The sequence below is a fragment of the Gymnoscopelus braueri genome, assembly GCF_963280865.1.
Source record: "Gymnoscopelus braueri genome assembly, chromosome: 22".
Taxonomy (NCBI): Eukaryota; Metazoa; Chordata; class Actinopteri; order Myctophiformes; family Myctophidae; genus Gymnoscopelus; species Gymnoscopelus braueri.
This window is the reverse complement of record NC_137624.1, coordinates 38,183,330-38,209,407: the sequence shown is the minus strand read 5'-3', so window position 1 is coordinate 38,209,407 and position 26,078 is coordinate 38,183,330. Positions and strand designations below refer to the sequence as shown.

Below are 26,078 nucleotides of genomic sequence, written 5' to 3'. Positions count from 1 at the left end.
CAAGGGGAAGGCACACGTAACACCTCCCAGAAATAGCATTTATCTTTGTATCATCATATGTTTTACAATTTTTGATTAACTTTCAGTCCTACAACACGTGACCGTTTCATATGATTTGCTAACTCTGACATCAGAATGAGCTAAATTAGTGATCCTAAAGATTAAATGTAAAGGTGAAAAAGTACCCAAGTACCCAGCTCCCAGCTGGCCAACTGAACTGGTCAAGAAGGACTCAAGAAGAAGGATATTTTAGTTGCATCATGATTTTTTTTTAAATTATTATTATTTTTCATTCATAATGTTACTGTAGTGCACATGTACACAGACAAGTGAAATATAATAGCTAAAGAAAGATAGCTACAATCAATGCCTCTGCTCTTGCACACTTTTTTGACACTTCTGCTAAAAAAAAAAGATAGTGTACCTGTCTTTAATGGGTTTTATAATACTGCTGTTCTGTGTTTACCTTCATTTCTCCCATCCAGTTATTATTATTATTATTATTATTATTATTATTATTATTATTATTATCTTGTTGTGTTGTTTAATGTTAGCACAGTCTCTGTGGAACTAATCACATTGTACCTAAAAAAAACAGCAGAGGGCGCTGTTTTCCTTTTTTTTGACGATGGGTTCCCAGATTGCGTTGTACCTGTCTTGATTGTTAATATTAGCTTCTGTCCACTAGGGGACGCTACAACACCATAATTAGTCAGTCAGTATCACTGATTCTCCATAGAGCTTTTCATAGCGTGATCGTCAGAAGAACATACCCACAATGCAGTAGTGAAAACAACATGGTGTGTTCACTAACCTGTTAACACTTTAAAATACCATAGATTTATATAAAAGACACTTTAAAATACCATAGATTTATATACAAGACACTTTAAAATACCATAGATTTATATAAAAGACACTTTAAAATACCATAGATTTATATAAAAGACACTTTAAAATACCATAGATTTATATTAAAGTCAAATACAAAGACAACTAAAATGTGTCGTTTCTAAACAGTGTCGTCGTTAATAAAAAAATAAAACAATTAAAAATAGCTCACTAGGAGGATCAAATTAAACACCTGTATGTTGGTAGGAAGGTGGATGGAAAAGACTGACAGGAGCTTCTGTCGGCTGCTCCTGTCAGTCAACAGAAGCCTCGTCTCCTGTTTTTTTCACTTTGCCTCTGGATCGAATCCCTCTCCAACCTTTGTTTATTTATCTAATCTAAAATGTGTCACAAATTATTTAATTTTTTTAAGGTTAAGTTTAGGCATAGTTTGTGTCGCTCCTACCGAAGCGGACCACTCTGCCCACTTGGTGAGAACAGACTACAGCCCCTAATACAAGTAAGACGCGCAAACGCGGGAAGCGAACGCAGCTCGAAAATATTGTGTATTTACAGACTTGTAATCCGTGTTATTTCACCGTGATGGGGAGAGAACATTGACTGTGTGTGTGTGTGTGTGTGTGTGTGTGTGTGTGTGTGTGTGTGTGTGTGTGTGTGTGTGTGTTGCAGGCTGTTGTGCATTGTAATCAGAGCATTGTCTAAATTCCTGCACTCTGGCGCACTCGGGTGGCTGCTTACAGGCAGTGCACGCATGTGAGTCACATGGGTGCATGCAGCCAATGAGAGCGTGACTGCACACACACGGACAGACACACACACAAGCCAAGCACGGTTTCATAGTAAGCTCCACTTGCGCGGGCGCGCCTCCTTCCGCTGCGTTCGCAATTAAATTAGGAAGTGGTTAGGCAAAAAAAAACTGTTATAACGACCGAGGCACACCATCTCTAGTGGACTTGAGCAACTAGAGGAACCGCCGATAATACAATAATGCATTCAATAATGGGTGTTTTTTCATAATAGTAAGAAGCCAAAGTAGTAAAAACAAAACAACATTGATTAATTGAGCAGTCCTACTTTGATCACTCCCCTCACAGAGGTCAGATAAAGGCTGCTTATGTGACATATGTTCTCCCATCTCTACTTGTGAACATTTCTATAACCCATGACACATCAAAGTCTGTACGGCCCTATAGTAATCACTCTGTCTGCAGAGTCATGGTGCATGGTTGCAGGAACATGAATAACAGATTGGCTACTTTCACCTTATTCACTTAAAGGGGAAATCCACCCATTTTCAATATTTAACTATGTCATTAATATAGCATAAAGGAGTTGTGTGGAAATAAAAAAAAAATTTAAAAAAAATTAACATTGCAAAAAAATGTAACATTGCAAAAAAATTAACATTGCAAATTACACTGTGATGACTCATCATGGTGTAATTTGCAATGTTAATTTTTTTGCAATGTTACATTTTTTTGCAATGTTAATTTTTTTTAAATTTTTTTCTTATTTCCACACAACTCCTTTATGCTATATTAATGACATAGTTAAATATTGAAAATGGGTGGATTTCCCCTTTAAGGCCATTATTTGCATCGCAGGATTCCATCTTCTGACACATTTGTCTTGTTTCTCTTAAGTTAAGCTTGATTCCCTAATATGAATCCTATAATCTTTGCATCCAAGATTCATATGTTGAAGAGGCTTAGGCCATTTTGCCTTTAGCTTCTGCAAATATTATTGTTATTCTTGACACCACTGGGTCTCCAGTTATTAAAGTCCTTATTCAATTGCTTCATTTCAGACCAGTGTGTGGAGTCCAGACTGCAGGTAAAGATGAACTCTCCAGACTCAGCCAGGGACATTTCTATTAAACAGGAGGAACCTGAAGACCATCCACACCTCAGTAAGTTTCATGAGCCCTCTCTTTCTTGAATGCTTTTATTTTATGTTTTCTCTTCTGTTGTAGGGCTGTCACAATATCAAATTTTACTAAGAAATAATCATGTACCTGTTCTATGTGGCTTGGCCTATGGCCAAATGTCCTCTTCCGGGAACCAATAACACAGCGAAGACAACACACAAGCCCTTGTAGACACACAGCCAGATACTGAGCAGTTTTTGTGTTTTTGTATACCTGAGAAAATTTAACCAAATGGTCCCTTATATCATACCATTTGGTTCCATCTGTACACTCCAGAGTTAAATTAACACCAGTAAATTAACGCTGGAGGTGTCCCTGTGTACATTTTATATCTGTACTACGTGAACAAATTGGGTCCCTGGGCAGTAGGCTACAGCTGCCAGCTGGGAAGGAGGAAAAACACATTCTCTTCACACTGTTCTGAAATTGAAGTTGAGCTTGAATCTGACACTGAAGTCACTGAAGACAGTGATGATTGGGAGGAGACCAGTGGAGGTCAATCAGTGTCAAACACAGGGAAGGGACTTACATGGGTAGAGAAAACTGGAAGTTGGCATAAAAGAGATCGATGAAAAATATAATTAAATCAGAAATTTTAACAGGGAATCCGTAATGTTCCTAAACAATGGCTTTCAAGTTGTATTTGTACTCACTCTCTCTCTCGCCCTTCTGCTCCCCCCCTCTCTCCTCTCTCAGGAGTGAGGTCCCAGTCTTCCCAGACTCAGTTCTTCTCCTGTTCTGATTTATGACTAATAATTACACCTAATGTAATGACTATGATCACTATTAAGTCATATTACATGATTTAGAGCAGGGGTGTCAAACTCGCGGCCCGCGGGCATTTTGCGGCCCGCGGAAAGGTCCAGTGCGGCCCGCGAAATACTTTTACAAATAGTGAATTGATACTACCTCTAACAGATAGAGTCGGAGTTTGCACGTTGGCTTGCTGAGTGTCCAAGCAGCTCTCCCCCCTCCCCCACTGGCTGCAGCAAGTACCTCTAATGGCCCGGTAGTCAGCCAACATTCCACAGCCAGCTGTGGACTGTTCTGGCTGATTGGCTCGTTAACAGTATTCAGCTAGTCGAGTAGTAATGGCTTGTATTCTGTCTGTCTGTCTGTCTGTCTGTCTGTCTGTCTGTCTGACACACACACACACACACACACACACACACACACACACACACACACACACACACACACACACACACACACACACACACACACACACACACACACACACACACACACAATAATAAAAAAATATAATAATGGTAATAGGTAGTTAGAAGCATTAATCATATACGTGTTAAAAACGTATAAATGTATCAAAGCTGCTTCTTTTATTTCTCAGGAGCTTGCCCTGAGAAAGGAGGAGCTCGCACTATGAGCTTGTAGATCTGCTATTTTTTTTAAATCATGGAAATCTTTACAAATGTCTCCTAAATCCTAACAGTTTTCTGAAACACTTATGTTGGCACACATTAGCTAACAGAAACAAAAAATGTAAATGTTATTGGCCGTTCTCATGAGAACATTACCATAACCACACACATTACCTCACACATTACCAGGTAATGAATTTAATTGTTCTATTTCAAATGGATGGGCTCATTACAAATTGCATTGTTTGATTTTAATGTAAATAATTAAAGTAGCTAATCTTTATAAAACATTTTTTAAAGTGATATACTGTAGTTATAGCAGTGACTGAGATGTAGTGGAGTAGAAGTAAAAGTTCTGGAAATTGGAAATACTCTAGTAAAGTAAAACTCAAATATTTAGGTACAGTACTTGAGTAAATGTAATTAGTTACTTTACACCACTGTTCTATAAATGTAATTATTTAACCACCCACACACATTACCAGGTATTGTTTAATTTCAAATTGAATTATTCTACTTAAAATGGTTTATAATAAGGGTAATAATAATAATAATAATAATAATAATAAGACAAGACAAGACAACAGATTGAAAAACAATGCTGTATAACTGAATGCGTGTGAGCGCGCATGTGCGTCCGCAACTGGTTCCTGCCCACCTCAAGTCACCATTTGACCAATCTTGCCCGGACATCAAAATGAGTTTGACACCTCTGATTTAGAGTGTGATGTGATAGCAAATTAAAGCCTGTGCAAAGCCCTATAGCGCACATTACTAAATTTGTTATGTGTGGAAGAATTTAGTCTGCAGGCACAATTCAGAATCAACTTTAGTGTCACATCACATTATTACAGATGGAAAATAGTGGGTGAGATTATTTTGGTACAAGCTCTCAACGGCTACAGTTACAGGAAGAGTTAGAATAGAGAAAGAATATAGAAGAAAGGAACACATAAGTAAAACAAAAAAAGACTAAAAAGGAGGAATAACTGTATGCATCTCTAGAAGTATACTGTTAACCAGTGACTCCAGGAAACAACACTGATGATGTGTCCAAGTTTATGCATCAGTAGATGTTTTGTTAACTGAAATACTCCTGTACCAGTACCAGTGACCAGTGGGTGACGACCACGAAGAGCCTGGTGACATCTGGAGAGACAGAGGACGGCCGGAGAGACGACGACCCGGGATGGAGAGGGTTGGCAGCCCTAACCACTTCTTCTGAGGGGAAGAGCCCAAAGCAGGCTACATACTGAGGTAAAACCTGCAACATTCAAGAGGGTTTAAAAATCCATCAAGGCAGTATGAGATGTTTGAAAGTGGCAACGACGACACAACGCACAGAAGTCACTTCTGGTCAGACGCAGGAGGAGCCAGGCCCGGAGGCAACCCACAGTGTCCAGAGCCTCCTAGTGTCGCCAACACCTGCTGCCAACAGCTCACCTGCTACCCTAAGTCCCCAAGAGACAGTGTGGGCAGCATGCCACTTGGACAAGGCCGGTGTCTGATCAGCCTCGTCGGGTTGCCTGAAGGAGGGTGTCTGTTGCAAGACCCGAAACACCCAGTGACTCCAGGAAACAATAACATGTGTTAATATTCCAACAGAGCCATTTCTGCAGACAGGACTGATGAAATATGATTGTGGGTGTGTTTTTACACCTTCTTGTGGCCCTAGATCTAGGCACACAATAAAACGAAATCTCATGATTAGTTACACCATTTTAGGTCAGCCTGACCCAGTGCAATTCATCCATTACAATCAATCTATCTTACTGAACTGTTACCTGTTTCCCAGAACATTATGGTACAATAACCAAACTCATGACTATTTGAAACATACATTGCTTTGAAATAACTTGTGATAATCTTACTGTGTCCCAGTCTGAATATACCATACAGTCTGAATTTTTCATAAACATATTGATATATAGTTACATACCATAGTTTGAAAATGATATGGGTAATAGGCTAACATGTTTAATACAAGGTATATGTTGCATCCTGTAACATTGTATATGTTAGTTAATGTTGTATCCTGCATTTCTATGAGACGTGATCAGACCTGTGCAGCATCAATGTGAACTGATGAAAGCTGTGATGGATGTAGGGCTGCAACTATCCATGACTTTCTAAGCAATTCATCTATAGATCGATTTTCTGATTAATCAAATAATTGTAATAGTTTTTTTCCTTAATATGGTATTTTTTTTCAACAAATTGATTAAGGACATCAGCCCTATGTTATAATATGTTGCACAACAGTGTCATGTAAGACATGTGAAAATAGCTGATCTACAACCTCGAAGCGCATCGCACTGTGACGCGTTGTGAGCTTGTAGATCTGCTATTTTCAATATTTTTGGATTTTAAATTTGTAGGAAGATTGTGCCTATAATGACATATCCAAAATAGGATGCCTTACTCCTATAAATCAGGGGTTTTCAACCAGTGGTCCTTGACGGGGTTCCAGGGGGTCCCCAGCCAAATTAATAGTTAGCAACCAAATTGACCCTTTTATGTCTGTAACTCTGAGAGTGTACAAATGGAACCAAATGGACCCTAACGGGTCCATTTGGTTCCATTTGTACACTCTCAGAGTTAAATGAACACTGATGATGGTGATACAGTGTAGACTGGGACCCCCAATAAACCTAAATGGTAGAGTCCCTGGCATATCTTTTCAAATGGGGGTCCGTGGGCTAATATGTGTCAATTTGGGGGTCCTTGACGCGAAAAAGGTTGAAAGCCACTGCTATAGATGAATGTTAATAGACAGTAGGGGGCAGCAGTACGCCAACTGACGTCTAGACAAAGTGGTCGTCAGAAGAACATACCCACAATGCAGTAGTGAAAACAACATGGTGGTGTGTTCACTGACTGTTGTTGACACTTTAAAATACCATAGATTTATATAAAGACACATTAAAATACCATAGATTTTTATAAAGACACATTAAAATACCATAGATTTATATAACGACACTTTAAAATACCATAGATTTATATAAAAGACACTTTAAAATACCATAGATTTATATAAAAGACACTTTAAAATACCATAGATTTATATAAAAGTAAAATACAAAGAAAAGTCAAACGTGTCGTTTCTAAACAGTGTCGTCGTTAAGCAGCAGGAGGACGTTTGTTAGCAGCTCAACCACTGAAACACAGCAGGTAAAGATCAACTCATTCATGTTGGGTTTCATCTATTTATAACATTTAAGATGAACGGATCACGTCTTGTTTAATCTATTTGTCTTTATTAACTCATCATTTAAATGGGAACACATCTAATTACTCTTAGCTGTTAGGTTGTTATAAAGTGATCATAAACACAAACAATAGCTCCATAGTAGCTTCATAGTATCCCAGATTGCCCTGGAATGTCACCAGTAAACCCCGAATTTCTCCAAACATGTACAAATGCAAATTATAACGTGATTACCCGCTTGCCCCAAATGTTAACACGGTGTCCGTTGTGTTTGTGCAATGTAATAGTCCATATTTTTCAATAAAGAAGTGTTTTAATCCCGTTTGTGGACGATTCTGTCGGAAATGCCCAATGGGCGTTAGCGAGGGGGCGCATCCGGTGAAAGCCGGAATTACACTCGATGTAAACAAAGTAAACGAGGGGGTGGGGGGGGAATGGCGTTCGGCCACAAACGGGATTAAAACACTTCTTTGTTAAAGTATATGGACTAATACGTTGCACAAAAAGCAGCAGCAAGACATTGATATACATTGTTTTGTAGCATGTTGTTGTTGACGTCACTATTATCATTGTAAGCCTATAGTTACATCAGTGTTTTATAGCATTACATTACAGTGGTTAATCTCCATAATAAGCAATGAGGTGTAAACGTATGTTGTAAACAAGTAGGATCTTTACTCTGTCCACAGTAATGTTAATGTGATTGTCTAGTGAAGTTAGAGCTCCATGTCTTCATGCACCAGACATTGAATCCTTTAATACCAACTAAACATTTGTCATAATGTAGAGTGTCAGACCTAGAATGACCATCCAGGTAATGTATGGCATTGAAAATAGTTTCCCTGTCTTGTTCATGGGCTACAAATTATCAGTTTAGCTTCAAACCCATTAACTATGTCCATACTATAGTAATATAATGTAGTTGTCTGTAGTTTTCTTAAACCAGAAATATTGTACTCAAAAACCTGAAGGATAATACTGCAAGAATCATGTTGTACTTGCTCATCCCATTATCTTCCAGTTTAAAGTAAAAGTTGTAAAAAAAAAAGGGGGGGAAAGTCTGATCTAGCTCACAATGTGTCTCATCGCGATGCATCATTATTCAATACCTTGTAGTTCTGGTATTTTCAGATCACCTACGTATATACGGTAGGTTTAAACTGGTCCACTGATTTTTATGCCATACATTTTCTACATTTTGCCTTGGGACCCACAGATCCGACCGCTATGTCCATATATGGTCATGTGCATATATGGGACCGAGCGACTTAAAACTCGGCTTCTCGAGTAGTTCAGATATCCAGTTGTCTAGAGCCGCTGATCCAACCAATATGCCCATATATGGGCATTCCAAAATATGGGCATATACTGATGACATCAGGGATCTCCATATATGGTCACAAAAGGGACACAGGTAGACAGACAGAAACAGACATCTCCATATGGTCACAAAAGGAACACAGACAGACAGGTACAACGGTTGCTCTGACAAACCCTCAACACTATGACTCAGACATATTGGTCAGATGGGCAGTGTGACGTAGGTGTAAGTGGCCCGAATCTCTAGTATAATAATAATAATACCCAATGACTATGTTTTAGGGGGAAAAGAACCATGGAACCCCGTCTTTAAAGTCCTTATTCAATTCCTTCATTTCAGGCCAGTGTGTGGAGTCAGAATCAGAATCAGTTTTATTGTCACATCACAGGTTTACAAGGTAAAAAAGTGGGTGAAATTCTTTTTTGTACATCGTTCCCATCGCAACGTTAGTTTCCATAGAAAGAAGAGGGGGGGGGGGGGAGAAGAGGGTGGGGGGAAAGTGGGAAGGAGATCAAAAACAAGAGAGCAACAGAAGGCCAGACAAGTTATCTACATATTTACAAAGTACCTGAGATAATAAAAACTAAAAAAACTAAGGTGCCTGAGCATAGCAGCAATGTATTGTATACTGTGCATGTTATACTTATACTGTGCATGGTAGACAATGGACGTTAAGGTGCTTAGAGGAAAGGAGCACAATAAAAAAAGACAAAAAAAGTCAGTGCGTTATACAAGGGATTAAGGTGCAAAAGGTCAGTGCGTGTCCACCTAGGGTGGACTGACCCTAGTATAATCCGCAAGTAGCTCCATGAGGGAGTGCAACAAAAAGTCATCTGTACCTGGTGTAGTCCACAGGTGTGTCCGAGGGGGGGGGCTAAAGTCCAAGTCATTGTCCCTGGTATAATCCACAGGTGTGTTCAGGAAGAGCCAGAAAAGTCTGCCCCGCCTGCTGTCAGGCTGCTGAACAAGGCCCATGCCTCATTCAGGCTTATGCCCCATTCAGCATTCTGACAGCAGCCGGATTGAAACTACACCAGAACCTGGTGGTGGAACTCTTGATACTGCGGTAGAGCCCCTTGCCCGGTCGCGGTCGTTGTAGGGGGTTGAACAGTCTGTGACTTGGGTGGTGCTTGTCCTTGATGATGCGCTTGGCTTTGACCACGCACCGCTTTTTGTACAGTTCCTGGAGCGCTGGGAGCTCGATTCCCATTATCCGCTCTGCCGATCGCACTACTCGTTGTAGGCTGATCTTTTCTCGGGCAGTGCAGTTCCCGTACCAGGCCGTGACACAGCCTGTTAGGATGCCTTCAACAGAACTGTTGTAGTACAGCCTGAGGATGCGATGTCCTACTCCGAGCTTCTTCAGGCGGCGGAGCCAGTACAGTCGCTGCTGAGCCTTTTTCCTCACGTGTGTGGAGTGCGTCTCCCATTTGAGGTCCTCCTCGATGTGTACTCCGAGGAACTTTAACTCGCTGACCCTTTCCACTGCAGCACCGTCGATGAGGATGGGCGCATGGTCTCTCCGCGGCCTCCTGAAGTCCACGATCAGTTCTTTGGTCTTGTCGACGTTAAGAGAGAGGTTGTTCTCCCGGCACCAGAGTGCCAGTGATTTGATCTCCTCTCTGTAGTCAGACTCGTCGTTGTTGACGATTCGGCCTATCACTGTCGTGTCGTCTGCGTACTTTATGATGGTGTTGGAGACATGTGTGGCTATGCAGTCATACGTGTACAGGGAGTAGAGGAGAGGGCTCAGCACGCATCCCTGGGGTGCTCCGGTGTTGAGGGTCAGGGGGTCGGATGTGATGCTGCCCATTCTCACCACCTGATGTCGGTTGGACAAGAAGTCCTGTATCCAGTCGCACATGCTTGGGTGTAGCCCTAGGTCTCTGAGCTTTTTGTCAAGTATTGCTGGGACAATGGTGTTGAATGCTGAGCTGTAGTCCACGAATAGCATACGTACATATTTGTCCTTCAGCAGCTTGTTGTCCATGTGCGAGAGGACTGTGTGGAGAGCCATGGCAATAGCGTCGTCGGTGGATCTGTTTTTGCGGTATGCATACTGCCACGGATCCAGCGAGGCAGGTAGCGTGGAGCTGATGTATTCCCTCACCAGTTTCTCGAAACACTTGCTGACGATCGGGGTGAGAGCAACAGGTCTCCAGTCGTTCAGGCATGTCACTTTGGCCTTTTTGGGAATGGGCACAATGGTTGACATTTTGAACCCTGCAGGGACCACAGCCAGGGAGAGGGAGAGGTTAAAGATGTCAGCGAAGACACCCGCCAGCTGGTCTGCACATGTCTTAAGGACCCGGCCTGGAATCCCATCAGGTCCGGCTGCCTTGTGGATGTTGACCCGTGTGAAGGCCAGACTGCAGTCCAGACTGCAGGTGAAGATGAACACTCCAGACTCAGCCAGGGCTATCTCTATTAAACAGGAACCTGAAGACCACCCACACCTCGGTACGTTTCATGTGCTCGCTCTTTCTTGAAGGTTTTTTTCTTATTTTTTTTTTCCTGTTCTGTTGTAGGGCGGTCACTATATCTAATTTTACTAAGGAATAATTATGACAAACTATACCATGCAATGATAATATCCTGATGATCAAAGAAATTAATCATCCTGTCTGGTTGCAGAAACATATAAAACAGATTGGCTACTCTCACTTTATTCACTTTAGACCATTATTTGCATTGCAGGAGTTCATCTTTTGACACATTCTTTATGTAATCTTAAATTACAAAAGATTTCTCCCCTAATATATGAATCCTATAATCTTGCACCCAAGATTCATATGGTAATGAGTTGGGCTTAGGCCATATTGCCTTTACCTTCTGCAACCACTAGGTCTGCAGTTATTAAAGTCTTTATTCAATTCCTTTATTCAGACCAGTGTGTGGAGTCCAGACTGCAGGTGAAGATGAACTCTCCAGACTCAGCCAGGGACATTTCTATTAAACAGGAGAAACCTGAAAAACACCCACTCAGTAAGTTTCACGTGCTTTTTATGTCTGACATTGTGTTCTGTTCTGCTCTGATGTAGAAGTGCAACAATATAACATTTTCCTTTTTTTTAAAAAAACTGTCTTTATTTTTCAGACGACAAAACGTACATTCAAAAAGAACTTTACAAAAAAAAACAGAAGGAAAAGACAATACAATAAAGAACAATACAGTAAAAGGAAAGAAAAAGGGAAGGGACAATACAGGGGGGGGGGTATACACTATTCATTTTTACTCTTATACAAATGCCATTTCTCCCAACGTTTCTCAAATATCTCTGCCTTAATCCTTAGATTATAAGTCATTTTTTCCATCAGACATATTTCTTCAATAATAGCACACCAATGCTCCTCTCTATGAGGGTCTGTTTTCAGCCATTTCTTTGTGATGGCTTTTTTAGCTGCCAGTGTCAAGATTTTGAACAGGTAAACGTCCCCATGTCCTATTATGTCCTCTGGTGTCAATCCAAGATATAAAATCCGGGGATCACAGACAATCTTGTAACCCATTACTTCCTCCAAAATACGGAGAACACTGTCCCAGAATTACTGTATTTTCTTACACGACCAGAATATGTGTGAATGATTGGCGTTCAGATGCCCACACTCTCTCCAACAATACTGGTGCTTACTCAGTTGTTTACTTTTGATTTGAGGTGTAATAAAAAAACGTATTAAAAATGTCCACCCAAATTCCCTCCATTGCTTAGAGTTTGTTGAAGATTGTTGTGTTGTATACATGGAACGCCATTCACTCTCAGACAGTTCAATATTAAATTCAGATTCCCATTTCGACTTCACATACATTGTATTTCTTCCATGTTGCTTTTGCAAGCCTCTATACAGTTTGGAAACAATCCTTGGAGGTGTTTGTTTATATGCACCCGTCAATACACCAATCACTTCATTTCCTTCCACTGATAGTTCTTTTTTAATTTCTGTATCATAGAAATGTCTTAGCTGTAGGAATCTGAACATGTCACCATTTTGCAAGTCAAATTCCCTCTTGAGTTGATCAAATGATTTGAAGTGTTGACCCTCTAGAAGTGTACACATAGCTGTTATTCCTCTGTCTCTCCATCTTTCATACGTCTTATCTAGTTCCCCAGGTCTGAATTTCGTAGTATGGGAGGGCCAGATCAGGAGTTTACTGTCACCTGTCAATTTATACTTTTTAACAACATCATGCCATATTCCCAATGTTTCGCTTATAATAGAATTGTCTCCCTTAGACTTTTTTCCACATAACATGGCCTGAGGGGGAACTCGACCCACACCCACCTCAATGTCCTTCCACCTGGATACACAATTTGGGGAGCACCAGTATACGATGTACCTCAATTGTGCAGCATAATAGTATTCTTTGAAATTTGGCAGTGCTAGTCCCCCATTTTCCTTGTCTAGTTGAAGAGTCTTGAGTCTTACCCTGGGTCGAGCTCCCGCCCAAACAAACCTGGATATCAACTTATCCCACGCAGAGAACTGTGATTCTGGTATTTTAACTGGGAGTGACAAAAAGAGATACAGCAACCTTGGTAAAATGTTCATTTTGACCACTTCAATTCTTGAACTGAAATCCAATATTATTGTAGACCACTTAGCTACATCCTTCTTTATCTGGTCGTTCATTACATTATAGTTTGTTTCATACAGTTTGTCGGTTTCCTGAGTGATTAGTACTCCCAGATATTTTATTGATGTAGCTTTCCACTTTAATTTATACATATTCCTAATTTCTTTATTTGGTACGTACTTAAGTGAAAGAACCTGTGTTTTTGGTATATTCAATTTATAGCCTGACATCTCTCCATACTCTTCCATAATCTTCATTAATTTGGGGAGTGTTACTTTTGGATTTTGGAGGTACGTGATCAAATCATCTGCAAAAAGGCCGAGCTTGTGCTCTTCTCCTGCCATAGAAACCCCTATCACCTCCTCATTTTGTCTAATAGCTTGAGCGAGCGGCTCTATGAAAATCGCGAAGAGTCCCGGACTTGCGCAACAGCCTTGCCGCGAACCTTTGTACAGCTTGAAACTGTCCGTCAAATGACCGTTTATCTTTATTCTAGCAGTTGGGTCTGTATACAATCAATAAATTGTTCATTAAACCCCATTCTCTCTAGTACTTTGTACAGAAAGGTCCAAGAAACGTTGTCATAGGCCTATTGTGCATCAAAACTGAATAAAGCAGCATTTATATGGTGTTTATTCGTGTGTTCTATAATATGGAGGGTGCGCCTAATGCTATCCTGTGTTTGGCGTCCTTTAATAAATCCTGTCTGGTCTTCGTGTATCAGGTCAGGCAAAAAATGCTCCAGTCTATGTGTGATTATGGATGTAAATAGTTTGTAGTCCACATTCAGGACTGAAATGGGGCGATATGACTCACATTTTTCCCTATCTCTACCTTCCTTCGGGATAACTGATATCACAGCCTCCTTCCAAGATGGTGGGATTACGGATTTTTTGAGTGTCCAGTTAAATGATTCCAATAAAACAGAGGTCAACTCTTCCTTAAACTTTTTATAGAATTTGTTCGAAAACCCATCACTCCCGGGACTCTTATTAGTTTTCAAACGGCTTATGGCTGAATCTAATTCGTCCTCTGTGATGCTGGCTGTTAGAAAGGCATTTTGCACCCTGCCTATTGAGGGGAGATCCAATGATGATAGAAATTGTTGTATTTTTTCTTCATTTACTTTCTCAGGCTGTGAATATAATGTCTCATAGTAGTCCTTGAAGGTTCTATGGATTTCTTCTGGTTCATGTTTCAAAGTGTTTGTTAGGGGATCCATGATCTTATTTATTGAATTTGTAATTTGTTGCGTTCTCAGACACCTTGCCAATATTCTTGTAGCCCTTGGCCCAGATTCGTAAAAAGTTTGCTTTGTGAATCTCAATTTCTTCTCTATTTCTTCATTCATGATGTTTTCTATTTGTTTTCGCACTTCTTTGATTTGCTTCATTATTAACTCTTTATTGTCGTCTTGTGGTTGTTGTTTCTCAAATTTTTCCAGTTTCTTCTCTAATTGATCATAGGTTACCCTCCTCATTTTCTGTAGATGTGCTGTTCTAGAGATTAGCTTTCCTCGCATTATGCATTTCACTGTGTCCCATAAAATGGTTGGGGCAACCTGTCCATTATTATTATCAGCTATACATTCCCTGATTTCTGTCTCAATCTCTTCAACAATTGTTTTATTGTTCAAGATTCCAGTGTTCAGCCTCCACAGCGTGTTTTTTGGCCTGTTATTTAAATGTATATTTGAATACACCACATTGTGATCCGAGATGTCTGCTGTTCCTATTGAGCATTCATTGACTCTATGCCTATCTATGGTATTCATTAAAAATAGATCCAATCAGGAATGAACTTGATGTGTAGCCGAATAGTGAGTGAACTCCTTGTCTTGTGCATGGAAATTCCTCCATACATCAAACAGGCCCGAATCCTTAATCAGAATATTGAGGTCTTTTGACTTTCTAGATTTGTTGCTTTTCGCACTGGTTGTGTCCCGATTGTAATTCAAAATGGTGTTAAAGTCACCCCCAAAGACAAGTATTCCCTCACTTTCAGTAACAATTATATCAAAACGTTTTTTGAAAAATGTTCTATCGCTCTCCGGGGGGGCATACACATTGACCAAGGTGACCACAACGCTTTCTATCCTGCCCTTGATTATTATATATATACCATCATTATCCCTCCTTTCTTTAATCAATTCAAAATTTAAAGAGTTGGATAACATTGTAGCAACCCCTCTCTGTCTACTATTTTTGCATGAACTGAAAAAGGAATTTGAATACCCAAACTTTTTTAACTTTTCGTGTTCTTGTTTTGACATATGTGTTTCCTGTAGAAAAACAACTTGTGTCTTATTCTCATTTTCGCCAGCACCCTACTTCTCTTTACTGGACTACTCAAGCCATTCACATTCAGAGAAGCTATTTTTAAATTACGTGACCCCATCATTAAAATCCCTGCAATTATATAGCAACATGATAGTGTTAAACCCCCAAACGAAAATACACATAAACACAGGAACAAAAACACACTGAAAGAAAAAACTGGCTTCCATGTTGGAAGGAGGAACTCCTGCCTCCTCAACCATGACCCCGTTGGTGGGTCGAGGGTAAGTCCTATCTCTAAGAAAGGGCCCTAATAGGAAGGTTTCTGGGTCGTCTAGAAAAACGCACCTCACCATCCAAAAGAAAAGTAACCAACTACCACGGATGAAACCGCTCTTTCAGACAAAGTTAAATGTTTGTGAACCAAAAAGAGAACCCAAATATATTATCATCCTTTTGTTATAACCTCAAAATTATAGCAGTCGTACCATTATGCATTGCTTTATTTTTTTTCCTTTATTGTTTTTTTAAATCTATTTTTTCCCATTACCGCCCCTCGGGGGATTTCTTTTGGGGGAGTCGCGCGGTCGCCCTCTCTGGAAGGTCTGTAGTTTGTCCCTCGCTCTCAGGATCAGCTCACTCTCCGCCCCACGGTGTTCTGGGGCCTTCTTCCAGGATCCAAGCAGCTCTCGCATGCGTCCTCCTACATCCCTCTGCTCGTCAGTAGATGTCGCCTCCTCCATGTTGTATCCCCGTCTCTTCAGCTCCTGCCCCGCCTCCTCAGCACTGCTGTATGTGCAGGCTCCCGTCTCCCACTGGATCTTCATACTTGTATATGGTGTTTGGAATCGGATCCCTTTTGTTTTTAGGGACTTCTTTATCCAGGCATATGTCTTGTAGCCTGGTAAACCCTCCCTCCGGAAATCTCAATTCCATTTCATTTCAGGAGTGAGTCTGGCATGATCCGCCTTTCTGCAATATTGGCTCTGTATGCCAAACGGCCGGGCCTATCAGCGTCGTCGCTCATTGTTCTGTGATTGACAGCTTACGTCGTGAATCAGGTGGCGAGTTCGAGTGAGCCCAAAACACGAACGGCAGCCATCTTTTTCTTGTGCGGCCAATTCTCCGCTATTTTTTTACTTCAAAAAGCTCTCTAACTTCTATTTTGAGGCACGGAATTTACTTATAAGATATCGTTTGGATAGAATTTAGTTGTTTAACTTCATATATGTGGTCAATTAATCATGACAAAGCCTATTTAAAAAATAATAATTAGAGAACCGGTAGGGGCGGGCAGTGACACCATTGTACCCGAAAAAGGCAACCCATTTTGGGTATGGCTGTCTCAAAAGTCCCGTCGCGTCACATTAAGACTGGTGAACTGCTGATTGGCTGAAGGGGAAAAATTATCATTGGCTGAAGGGGTTGTCAGTCAACGGTATTACTCCCGCCCAACTCCAGCACAGCCAATATTGCAGACAGGCGGATCAGGCCAGACTCACTCCTGAAATGAAATGGAATTGAGATTTCCGGAGGGAGGGTTTACCAGGCTATATGTCTTGCGTTTCTTGATCACATCAATGGGATAATCGTGGTCGAAAGAGAGAAAACTGTCATTCAACTGAATCTTCTCCGTCTTGGTTTTCGCCCAGGCCTCTCTCAGCACTAGTTCCTTGGTTGTGAATTCTTGGAAATTGACAATAATGGACCTCGGGGGCTTGTCAGATGGCTTTGATCTGTGTGATCGTTGTATTTTTAAGGCCAAAGTTTCTGGTATGGGGAGATTGCTCCTGAGGAGTGTCTCCACGAACTCTGACATGGGGTCCTCCCCCTCCTCCCCTTCTTTCACCCCAAATATACGGATGTTGGAGCGCCTTGAATGAAATTCTAGAGAGTTCAATTTGAGCTGCGTAGCCTCCTCTCTGCCCAGGCAAATGCACAGGGCCTCGGTCACTTCATCCGCCCAACTCTCAACTTTTTCCACGCGAGATTCCACTTCTTCCACTCGTTCGTTGAGACCTTGCATTTCTGTCCCAATTTTGTCGAGTTTTCCATTAATTTCTTGCCCCAGCTGGTTGAGATCTTGTCTCAGACCACTATTAAACCCAGTAAGTTCAGTTTTTAGCTCGGTAATCGCCTTAATGATATCTCCAGGCTCCATATTCCTCTCGGGGGTGGGGCACACGCTGTTTGTTTGGTGCGCTGCTGTTAAACTCTTGTGTCGTCGTGTTTTATTGTTGGTTCGGGCTCACCTTCGGTGTTTTTCTGTCTTTTGGTTCTTCTCCTTCTTCCATCTATCTATTCCATCGAGTAATGTTGAGTTATCGAGTTGTTTAAGGAGGGATTGTTATAAGTCTTAGAGAGCGGCTCCTCCGCACGTCCGTCTACTCCATTGCGCCAGACCGGAAGCCAACAATATAACATTTTCACTGTACAATAACCATTGCAAAAATATCTTGACACTGATAATAATAAACCATAACAAAATACCATAACCAAAAAGCATTGTACACATTGTACATAGTACATTCTATCAGAAGTGGAAAAATACTTCCTTGATCAGCGTGCAGCAATTTGGCGCTGATCGTCAAAACGGTTTGTGAGATTCGTCCCGGACACACAGACAGACTGATTCGCAGACTCACAGACCTATTTCCAGACATACAGAGCCACGCCATAAAAACTATTTTACATAGATTTTAAACTACGACCCAACTTTCACCCGACATTTCAAGCTTTCATGTGTGGAGATGTTTCTGTTTCATGATGTCATGCACTTAACGGCATGAGATGTGATTGGTCTACTTTTGAGGGGAAATGCATACTGTACATACGAACAGACAAACCCTGTTCTATACGAAACGCATTAGCGTTCTCTATGAATAGAAGAACGTGTATTGTGTCTTGTTGTCGCATCTATTATTTTGGAGTGCCGCTTTTTCCACTTTGGTGGTAGTTTTTTTATGTACCTGTTCTATATGGCTTGGCCTATGGCCAAATTTACTCTTCCGGGAACCAATAACACAGCAAAGACAACACACAAGCCCTTGTAGACGCACAGCCAGAAACTGAGCCATTTTGGGTGTTTTTGTGTACCTGAGAATATTTAACCAAACGGTCCCTTACATGTCCATTTGGTTCCATTTGTACACTCCAGAGTTAAATTAAAGTAATACTAGGTAACGTTTTCAACAAAACTAAAGTTAAATTGTATATCTTTTGTGAGTGGCAAAAGTTTCACAACACCCACTCCATGAATTTCACCCCCGGAAGCCTTTTATTTATATATTTTCTATTGAACGTAGACGGGGGGGACTTTCCCGGGAAAATGACGTTCCTGGCCAACGTCATGACGTCGTGGCCGACGTCGGCCAGGAACTACCGCAACGGTTTCCTGTTTGGCCAGGAACTACCGCGCTAATAACAAAAAGGAACCTCACGCTGATTTTAAGAGAATGTAGGATTTGAAGATCGAAAAAGAACAGAAAAAGAAAGCACAGCTCATGGTAACTAATGCTCCACTGGCTAAGAGAAACGATCCGTAGATAGTATAAAACAATTAAAAGATCGCTTTTTGAAACGCTTCCGGCTTCCGGTGAAAACGAATGGAATTCTGGGTAATCGAGGACTAAGGAAATTGTATGCAGTGACGGTAGTGACCAGCAGAGGTTGCTAAAAATCGTTATTTGTGATTCTGCATTGTACAACTTTAACACCAGTAAATTAACGCTGGAGGGGTCCCTGTGTACTATGTGAACAAATTGGGTCTCTGGGCAGTAGGCTACAGGAGGAAATACACACGCTTTTTGTGTGTTCTTTCACAGCTTGATTGTAAATTATCAATATTTTATTCACGAAATAGAACTTGTAGTTGCTGAATCGTTCTTATTTTCACACATACAACTGCTAGATTAAAACTTTTGTTAGAATTGCCTACTCTTTCCATATGTTTAGTGATTGACAGCTTGAAGAGGCGATTAGTTGAACATGCAAATGAACACTTTTACCCCATCGACGCGATTCAAGTGACTAGAAAGATTCTTTATATGTCAGTGGGAATGCACCTTAAGTAGGTGATACCTCCATTTGTATGGAATACCAAAACTGTTTGTTTACACAGCAGGAATCTAGTGTTCACTATCATTTTATTTTATCTGCTCCAACTAGACATCCTGCACATGGCTGTGTGCAAAGAGGAGAGCAGCCCCAGTCTGCTCCAGGAGGAACCAGAGCCTCCACACATAAAAGAGGAACAGGAAGAGTTACTTCAAAGACCAAAGGAGCCTGATGGGTCAATGTTGACATTACTAGCAGTGAAAAAAGAGGATGATGATGAAGATATCTGTTCACACTGTTCTGAAATTGAAGTTGAGCTTGAATCTGACACTGAAGTCACTGAAGACCGTGATGATTGGGAGGAGACCAGTGGAGGTCAGTCAGTGTTAAACACAGGGACAGGACTTACATGGGTGGGGAAAACTGGGAGTTGGAATAAAAGAGGTCGATGAAAAATACAATTAAATTAGAAATATTAACAGGGAAGCCGTAATGTTCCTAAACAACGGCTTTCAAGTTGTATTTGTACTCACCATTTTTAACCAGCCTCTCCCCTTCTATCTTCCTCTCTCTCTCGCCCCTCTGACCCCCCCACCCCTCTCTCTCTCACAGGAGTGAGGGCCCAGTCTTCCCAGACTCAGTTCTTTTCCTGTTCTGAGTGTTCATACTCCTTCACATCTCAGCTCTTCCTCCATAAACACATCAGGAGTAAACACAACGACCTCTACCACCAAATGCTGGGGAATGGACAGATCAGTATGTCAAGTCACCTGAAAACCCACCAGCGTGTCCACACTGGAGAAAAACCTTTCCACTGTAAACATTGTGACAAGACTTTCACTGATTCATCAAGTTTGAAAACACACCAGCGTATCCACACTGGAGAAAAACCTTTCCATTGTAAACATTGTCACAAGAGTTTCAGTCGGTTATATGACCTGAAGACACACCAGCGTGTCCACACTGGAGAAAAACCTTTCCACTGTCAACATTGTGGCGAGAGTTTCAGAGAGTTAAGTATCCTGAAGAGACACCAATGTGTCCACACTGGGATAAAACCTTTCCATTGTACACAGTGTGACAAGAGTTTCATTCTTTCATCTCACCTGAAGAGACACCAGCATATCCACATGGGAGTAAGACCTTTCCATTGTAAACATTGTGATAAAAGTTTCATTCAGTCAGGTAACCTGAAGACACACCAGCTTATCCACACTGGAGAAAAACCTTTCCACTGTCAACATTGTGACAAGAGTTTCCGTGAGTCACGCCAACTGAAGACACACCAGCGTGTCCACACTGGAGAAAAATCTTTCCAGTGTAAACTGTGTAACAAGAGTTTCAATCAATCAGGTCATCTGAAGGCACACCAGCGTGTCCACACTGGAAAAGAACCTTTCCACTGTGAACATTGTGACAAGATTTTCTATAGGTCATATGACCTAAATATACACATGCGTATACACACTGGAGATAAACCTTTCCAGTGTAAACATTGTGACAAGAGTTTCAGTCAGTCAGGTTCCTTGAAGACACACCAGCGTGTCCACACTGGAGAAAAACCTTTCCACTGTAAACTGTGTAACAAGAGTTTCAATGAGTCAGGTTATCTGAAGACACACCAGCGTATCCACACTGGAGAAAAACCTTTCCATTGTAAACATTGTGACAAGAGTTTCACTGATTCATCGAATTTGAAAACACACCAGCGTCTCCACACTGGAGAAAAACCTTTCCATTGTAAACATTGTGACAAGAGTTTTAGTCGTTCAGATGCCCTGAAGGCACACCAGCGTGTCCACATTGGAGAAAAATCTTTCCATTGTAAACATTGTAACAAGAGTTTTAGTCAGTCAATTCACCTGAAGACACACCAGCGTGTCCACACTGGGGAAAACTCTTCACAATGTTAACAGTCTGAAAATAATTTTAGTCAGTTAAGTGCTCTGAAAAGAGTGCATTCACAGGGAGAAAAACAAAATCCTTTATAAATTAGCTCACTGGGAGGATCAACTTAAACAGCTGTATGTTGGCAGGGAGTTGGATAGTCAAACAAACAAACATATTATAGAGATTCATACTGCTCCTGTCAACAGAGGCCTCCATTAGGACTCCCCATTAGCCTTGTTGTTTTCTTCTTTAGAACCTGACAACCATTATCTTTTAAATGTTAATGGTAACATTTTGTTTTAGTTTTTTTACCTAGAGGTATTTCAAATTACTAATGTGTTATTCATTTATACTATAAAATATATAGAATGTGACGTCGCACTATCGAAAGTAATAGCTTTAAACCAACCAAGATGGCACCACCTGCTCATTGAACTCTATTGAACGGTTCCATAAGCTATATAAATGACCATGCAAACCATATCAATTTTATAGAACTGTTTTACTAGAATGTTAGTTTTTATATTATGATTTAATGTCTTTTTGCTGTACATGCCTAAATGAATGGGACACTATTTCCATTACTTTACTTATTAAATATCAGTTAAATGAGGGAAAAAATACGTGTGTATGTGTATTGTGAATGTATGTTTTATGTTTTATGAATTATGACAGTAATTGGTAACACTTAATGGAACGGCTATGACCATTATTAAGTTATATTACATTATTATTGTGATGTGACAGCAAATTAAAGAAGCCTATTAAAGAAGCACACCTGCAATATGTTTCATTATGCTATAAGTGTAATGGATTATTATCAGGAAGGTGTAACATAAGCTATGATCTTTTAACATAACTACATTTTGGAAGTGTTGAAGAATTCAGCCTGGAGGCAGGAATCAGAAGACTCAACTTCACAAAACATGATTACAGTTACAGTTATCTGCAGTTACAGGAATACTTAAAATGGAGAAAGAATACAGACAAAAGGGACAACAAGAAAATGTTTGCAGACAGAACTGACACAATAGGATTTTGGGTCTGTTAATAATCTAATGATTAGTTACACCATTTTAGTAATATGCAGGAACTCAAGAGTAGTGTGTGTTGCAACACGGATGAGAGAGAGGGACGGACACGTATCCGGTGCTCGTCCCTCTCTCGTCCGGGTTGAAACATCCACCACGTCCGTTGTGAATGAGAGAGCCAAACAAACAGCAGGGAGTGAACGTGATACAGACGTTTTGAGGGTCAGTCTGTCGTTTTCAACCTGAAGACACAAAGAGGACAACCCAGATAGAGCTTTGAGCAACCAGGGCTTTGATTGATTGATTGATTGATTGAACTTTATTTAGTAAGACATGAGAACAACAGTACATGGAAGTACAAATTCACAATACAAGGTCTGCTAAACTGGGAGACTCATTAAGCACTGAGCTTGTTTAAGATGAGAACCCCATGCACACAAATCATGATGACATATAAGAGACGGACAGATATACACACTACTATACAGAACGTCGTACAATCAGCTTACAGGTTACTGGTATGAAGAGTGAAAAATATGTACAAGAGAAGAAAAATAAAAAATCACACCCAGTGTGAAGTGGGCGGTGTGGTCATCTGGTCATCACAGTGGTCATCACAGTGATGGAAGCTCACTTAATTTTTTTTTTTTTTTTAAGTGCATAGTCCTATTTATAGGTTATTCATTTCATCATGTGTCTCACTAGCCAATCACAGTGCTGAATTAAGACAGCCAATAGAGTCAGCCAATCACAGTACAGCTAGGGGTGTACTAATGAGGTGTCCCAACCCCACTTATAGGGGCGGCTACACCGCCCGAAAACGGGGAGGGGGGGGGGGGGGGTTGGGGGGGGGGTTTGCAGCCTCCTGAAGGTGTATCTTTAGGGCAGTTTTGAAAGTGAGTAGGGTTTTACACTCCTTTACTCCTTTTGGTAGGGCATTCCACATTTTTGTTGAATAGCATGAGAACGAGTTCATTCCCTTTGTTGAGCCAAATCTGGGTTGAACATGATTCGTGGAGCTGCCTCTGGTCGTGTGGAATGAGTGCTGACCACAAAACCTCTTGAATGACTTAAACACTGACGCTTCCTTCCGGAGCATGTCCGTGTTAAAGTCACCAATAAGTATTGTCTCCACATGGTCCACCTTAGCTAAACACTGCTGAGGACACTCTGAGGAGGATGCCCCTCAGATGGGTAATGGGGAGTATGCAGTGGTGGAAAAAGTACTCAAATTCTTTACTTAAGTAAAAGTACCAATACTGCAATATAAAAATACTCTGTTACAAGTAAAAGTCCAGAATTCAAAATTTACTTGAGTAAAAGTACAAAAGTATTGGCATCAAAATGTACTTAAAGTACCAAAAGTAAAAGTACAAACATATTTGAAAATAGCAGATCTACAAGCTCACAACGCGTCGCATCGCGATGCGTTGTGAGCTTGTAGATCGGTTATTTTCAAATAGCCTAGGTATAAAATATGGCTAAAGTGGTTAATGTATGTTTTATAATATAATAATTTATATCCGAAAAGTAACTAGTAACTAAAGTTTTCAAATAATTGTAGTGGAGTAAAAGTACAATATTTGCCTCTGAGATGTAGTGGAGTAGAAGTAAAAGTATTGGAAATTGGAAATACTCAAGTAAAGTACAAATACCTCAAAATTGTACTTAAGTACAGTACTTAAGTAAATGTACTTAGTTACTTTCCACCACTGGAGTATGGGGGTAACTGGATAGATCCCTGGGCACTTGGAGCATAGAAGATCAAAGTTATGGGGCCCAAGAAAGCACTGCATCGGCTGATTCCCTTTCCCATCTCATAACAGCTGCCAATAAAGAAATAATGCTGTAGAGTGGGGCAGTTGTGAGCCCAGGAGGAGTGCTCATAGCCGGTTAGAGAGAGTGTTGATATGTGAGTCGGTTGCTGGTGATGGTGGTTCTAAGAACTCCATGTGGTGCATCGCTATGCGTAAGTCCGACAGGGGTCTGTCCCTATGTCGGTCTGGATCACTGGATACGCTCATCCCAAGTGGACCTCCATGCGGATCTGCTGGCTCCTCCTATGCCCAAGATAGGTGCTCGTGGGCAGACATAGGTGGCGATGCAGGTCAGTCCCCAGTGGTGTCAGGCATGGATATCCCTATGTCAGACTGGCTCACAGGAGAGTCTGGTTGTTTCTAAGTAATATTACCAGGGGTCATCAGTGACTTATCATTATGTCATGGGCTGTAACAGGTGAATACAGAAAGCAATGCTTGTCTGTCCGATAGCAGCATGGACATGGCCCCTTGTGGGCCTGGAGGTTTGTTACACTAGGATCATATGGAGGAGAATGGAACACAGGGCATCATGGACTGTTCACCTTTCCCCTATAGCTGTTAAAAAGCTCCAGATAAAAAGCAACAAGCAAAGGTAAACCCTATCCCTGCTACACTCTGCCTCTACCCGTGCCTAGACACCCAGTAGAGTGAGTAGACACTGTATGTTCTGACAGTTCTGTACTGATCTCCACACCCATTCCAGGCCCATAAGGGGCCATGCCTCTTCACTGTATCCCCACTGATGAGCCCATCTAACCTATACTCTTAATGGCCCTGCTCAGCCCTCGAATCTGGAGCTTATCAAAACTGTACAGGGGAGAAGGGGGACAACCCAGGACTCCCTGGACTTCCAGCTGTCACGGGTTCCCTTAGGCCTAATTTGTTCCAAATTGTTTGTAATATCCCCTATAAATGACAATTTCCCCAATATACGTTTTAAACACTTTCCTCACATTTGATCTCAAATCAGATTATGGGATTGGATTCCCCATATGAAAACCTAAAAAGCTAAAGTCAAACAAGTTTCTTCCTTGTTTAGTCAAAACATTTTAATATATTTCAGCATAGTGGTGGCTGCCATCTTTAAATGGTCGATTTTGAGCTGGGCATACAGCAGATTTGGATTCAGCACCACTTAATACCCCCCCCCCCCCCATGTATGCCATAAATGAATAGAAATCCTGCCTATATTGAAAGACATTTAACATGCTGTTCTGGAATTATTTATCTTAAAATGGAAAGTAATACTACTACTACTACTACTACTACTACTAATACTACTACTACTACTACTAATACTAATAATAATTTACATAGCAAGACACTATAATGTTAGTTATTCAAGTAGATATATGGGTAGTGGAGACAAAAATGGAAATGAATGCTATTCCGACACATACGTTAGCGCATAGACTTCTTTTGACCATTCTTGTGGAAATGTGCAGATAGCAGAAGAAATAGTACTTCTTTGGGCAATATGTGTGAAGTGCCAGTTTGCTACTCCTGATCCTGAAGCCATAGATACCTCATTATGTTCATATTGTACAATCCAATCAAAAGTTATAACAGTTCCCATATTTTTCTATGGCTGGTGTGGGGTTGGGAACCGCTGACACCCCCTAGAGGCCATTTTCTTTAGGTTAAGACTTTGACCAGTTTGGAATTCCAGCCTCCTGAAGGTGTTTCTTTAGGGCAGTTTTGAAAGTGAGTAGGATTTTACACTCCTTTACTCCTTTAGG

At 40.9% G+C, this 26,078-nt stretch overlaps 1 protein-coding gene across 1 annotated transcript; it reads left to right on the top strand.

Moving 5' to 3' along the window:
• Positions 1 to 8,028: 8,028 nt before the first annotated feature.
• Positions 8,029 to 22,051, top strand: LOC308078019 (uncharacterized protein). Its single transcript, XM_080419072.1, has 5 exons — positions 8,029 to 8,786; positions 8,836 to 8,918; positions 11,580 to 11,678; positions 19,710 to 19,973; positions 20,211 to 22,051. Exons 3-5 carry the CDS (start codon positions 11,612 to 11,614, stop codon positions 21,509 to 21,511), a joined length of 1,632 nt encoding a protein of 543 aa, XP_080275198.1. The 5' UTR covers positions 8,029 to 8,786; positions 8,836 to 8,918; positions 11,580 to 11,611; the 3' UTR covers positions 21,512 to 22,051.
• The last annotated feature ends 4,027 nt before the right edge of the window (positions 22,052 to 26,078 follow it).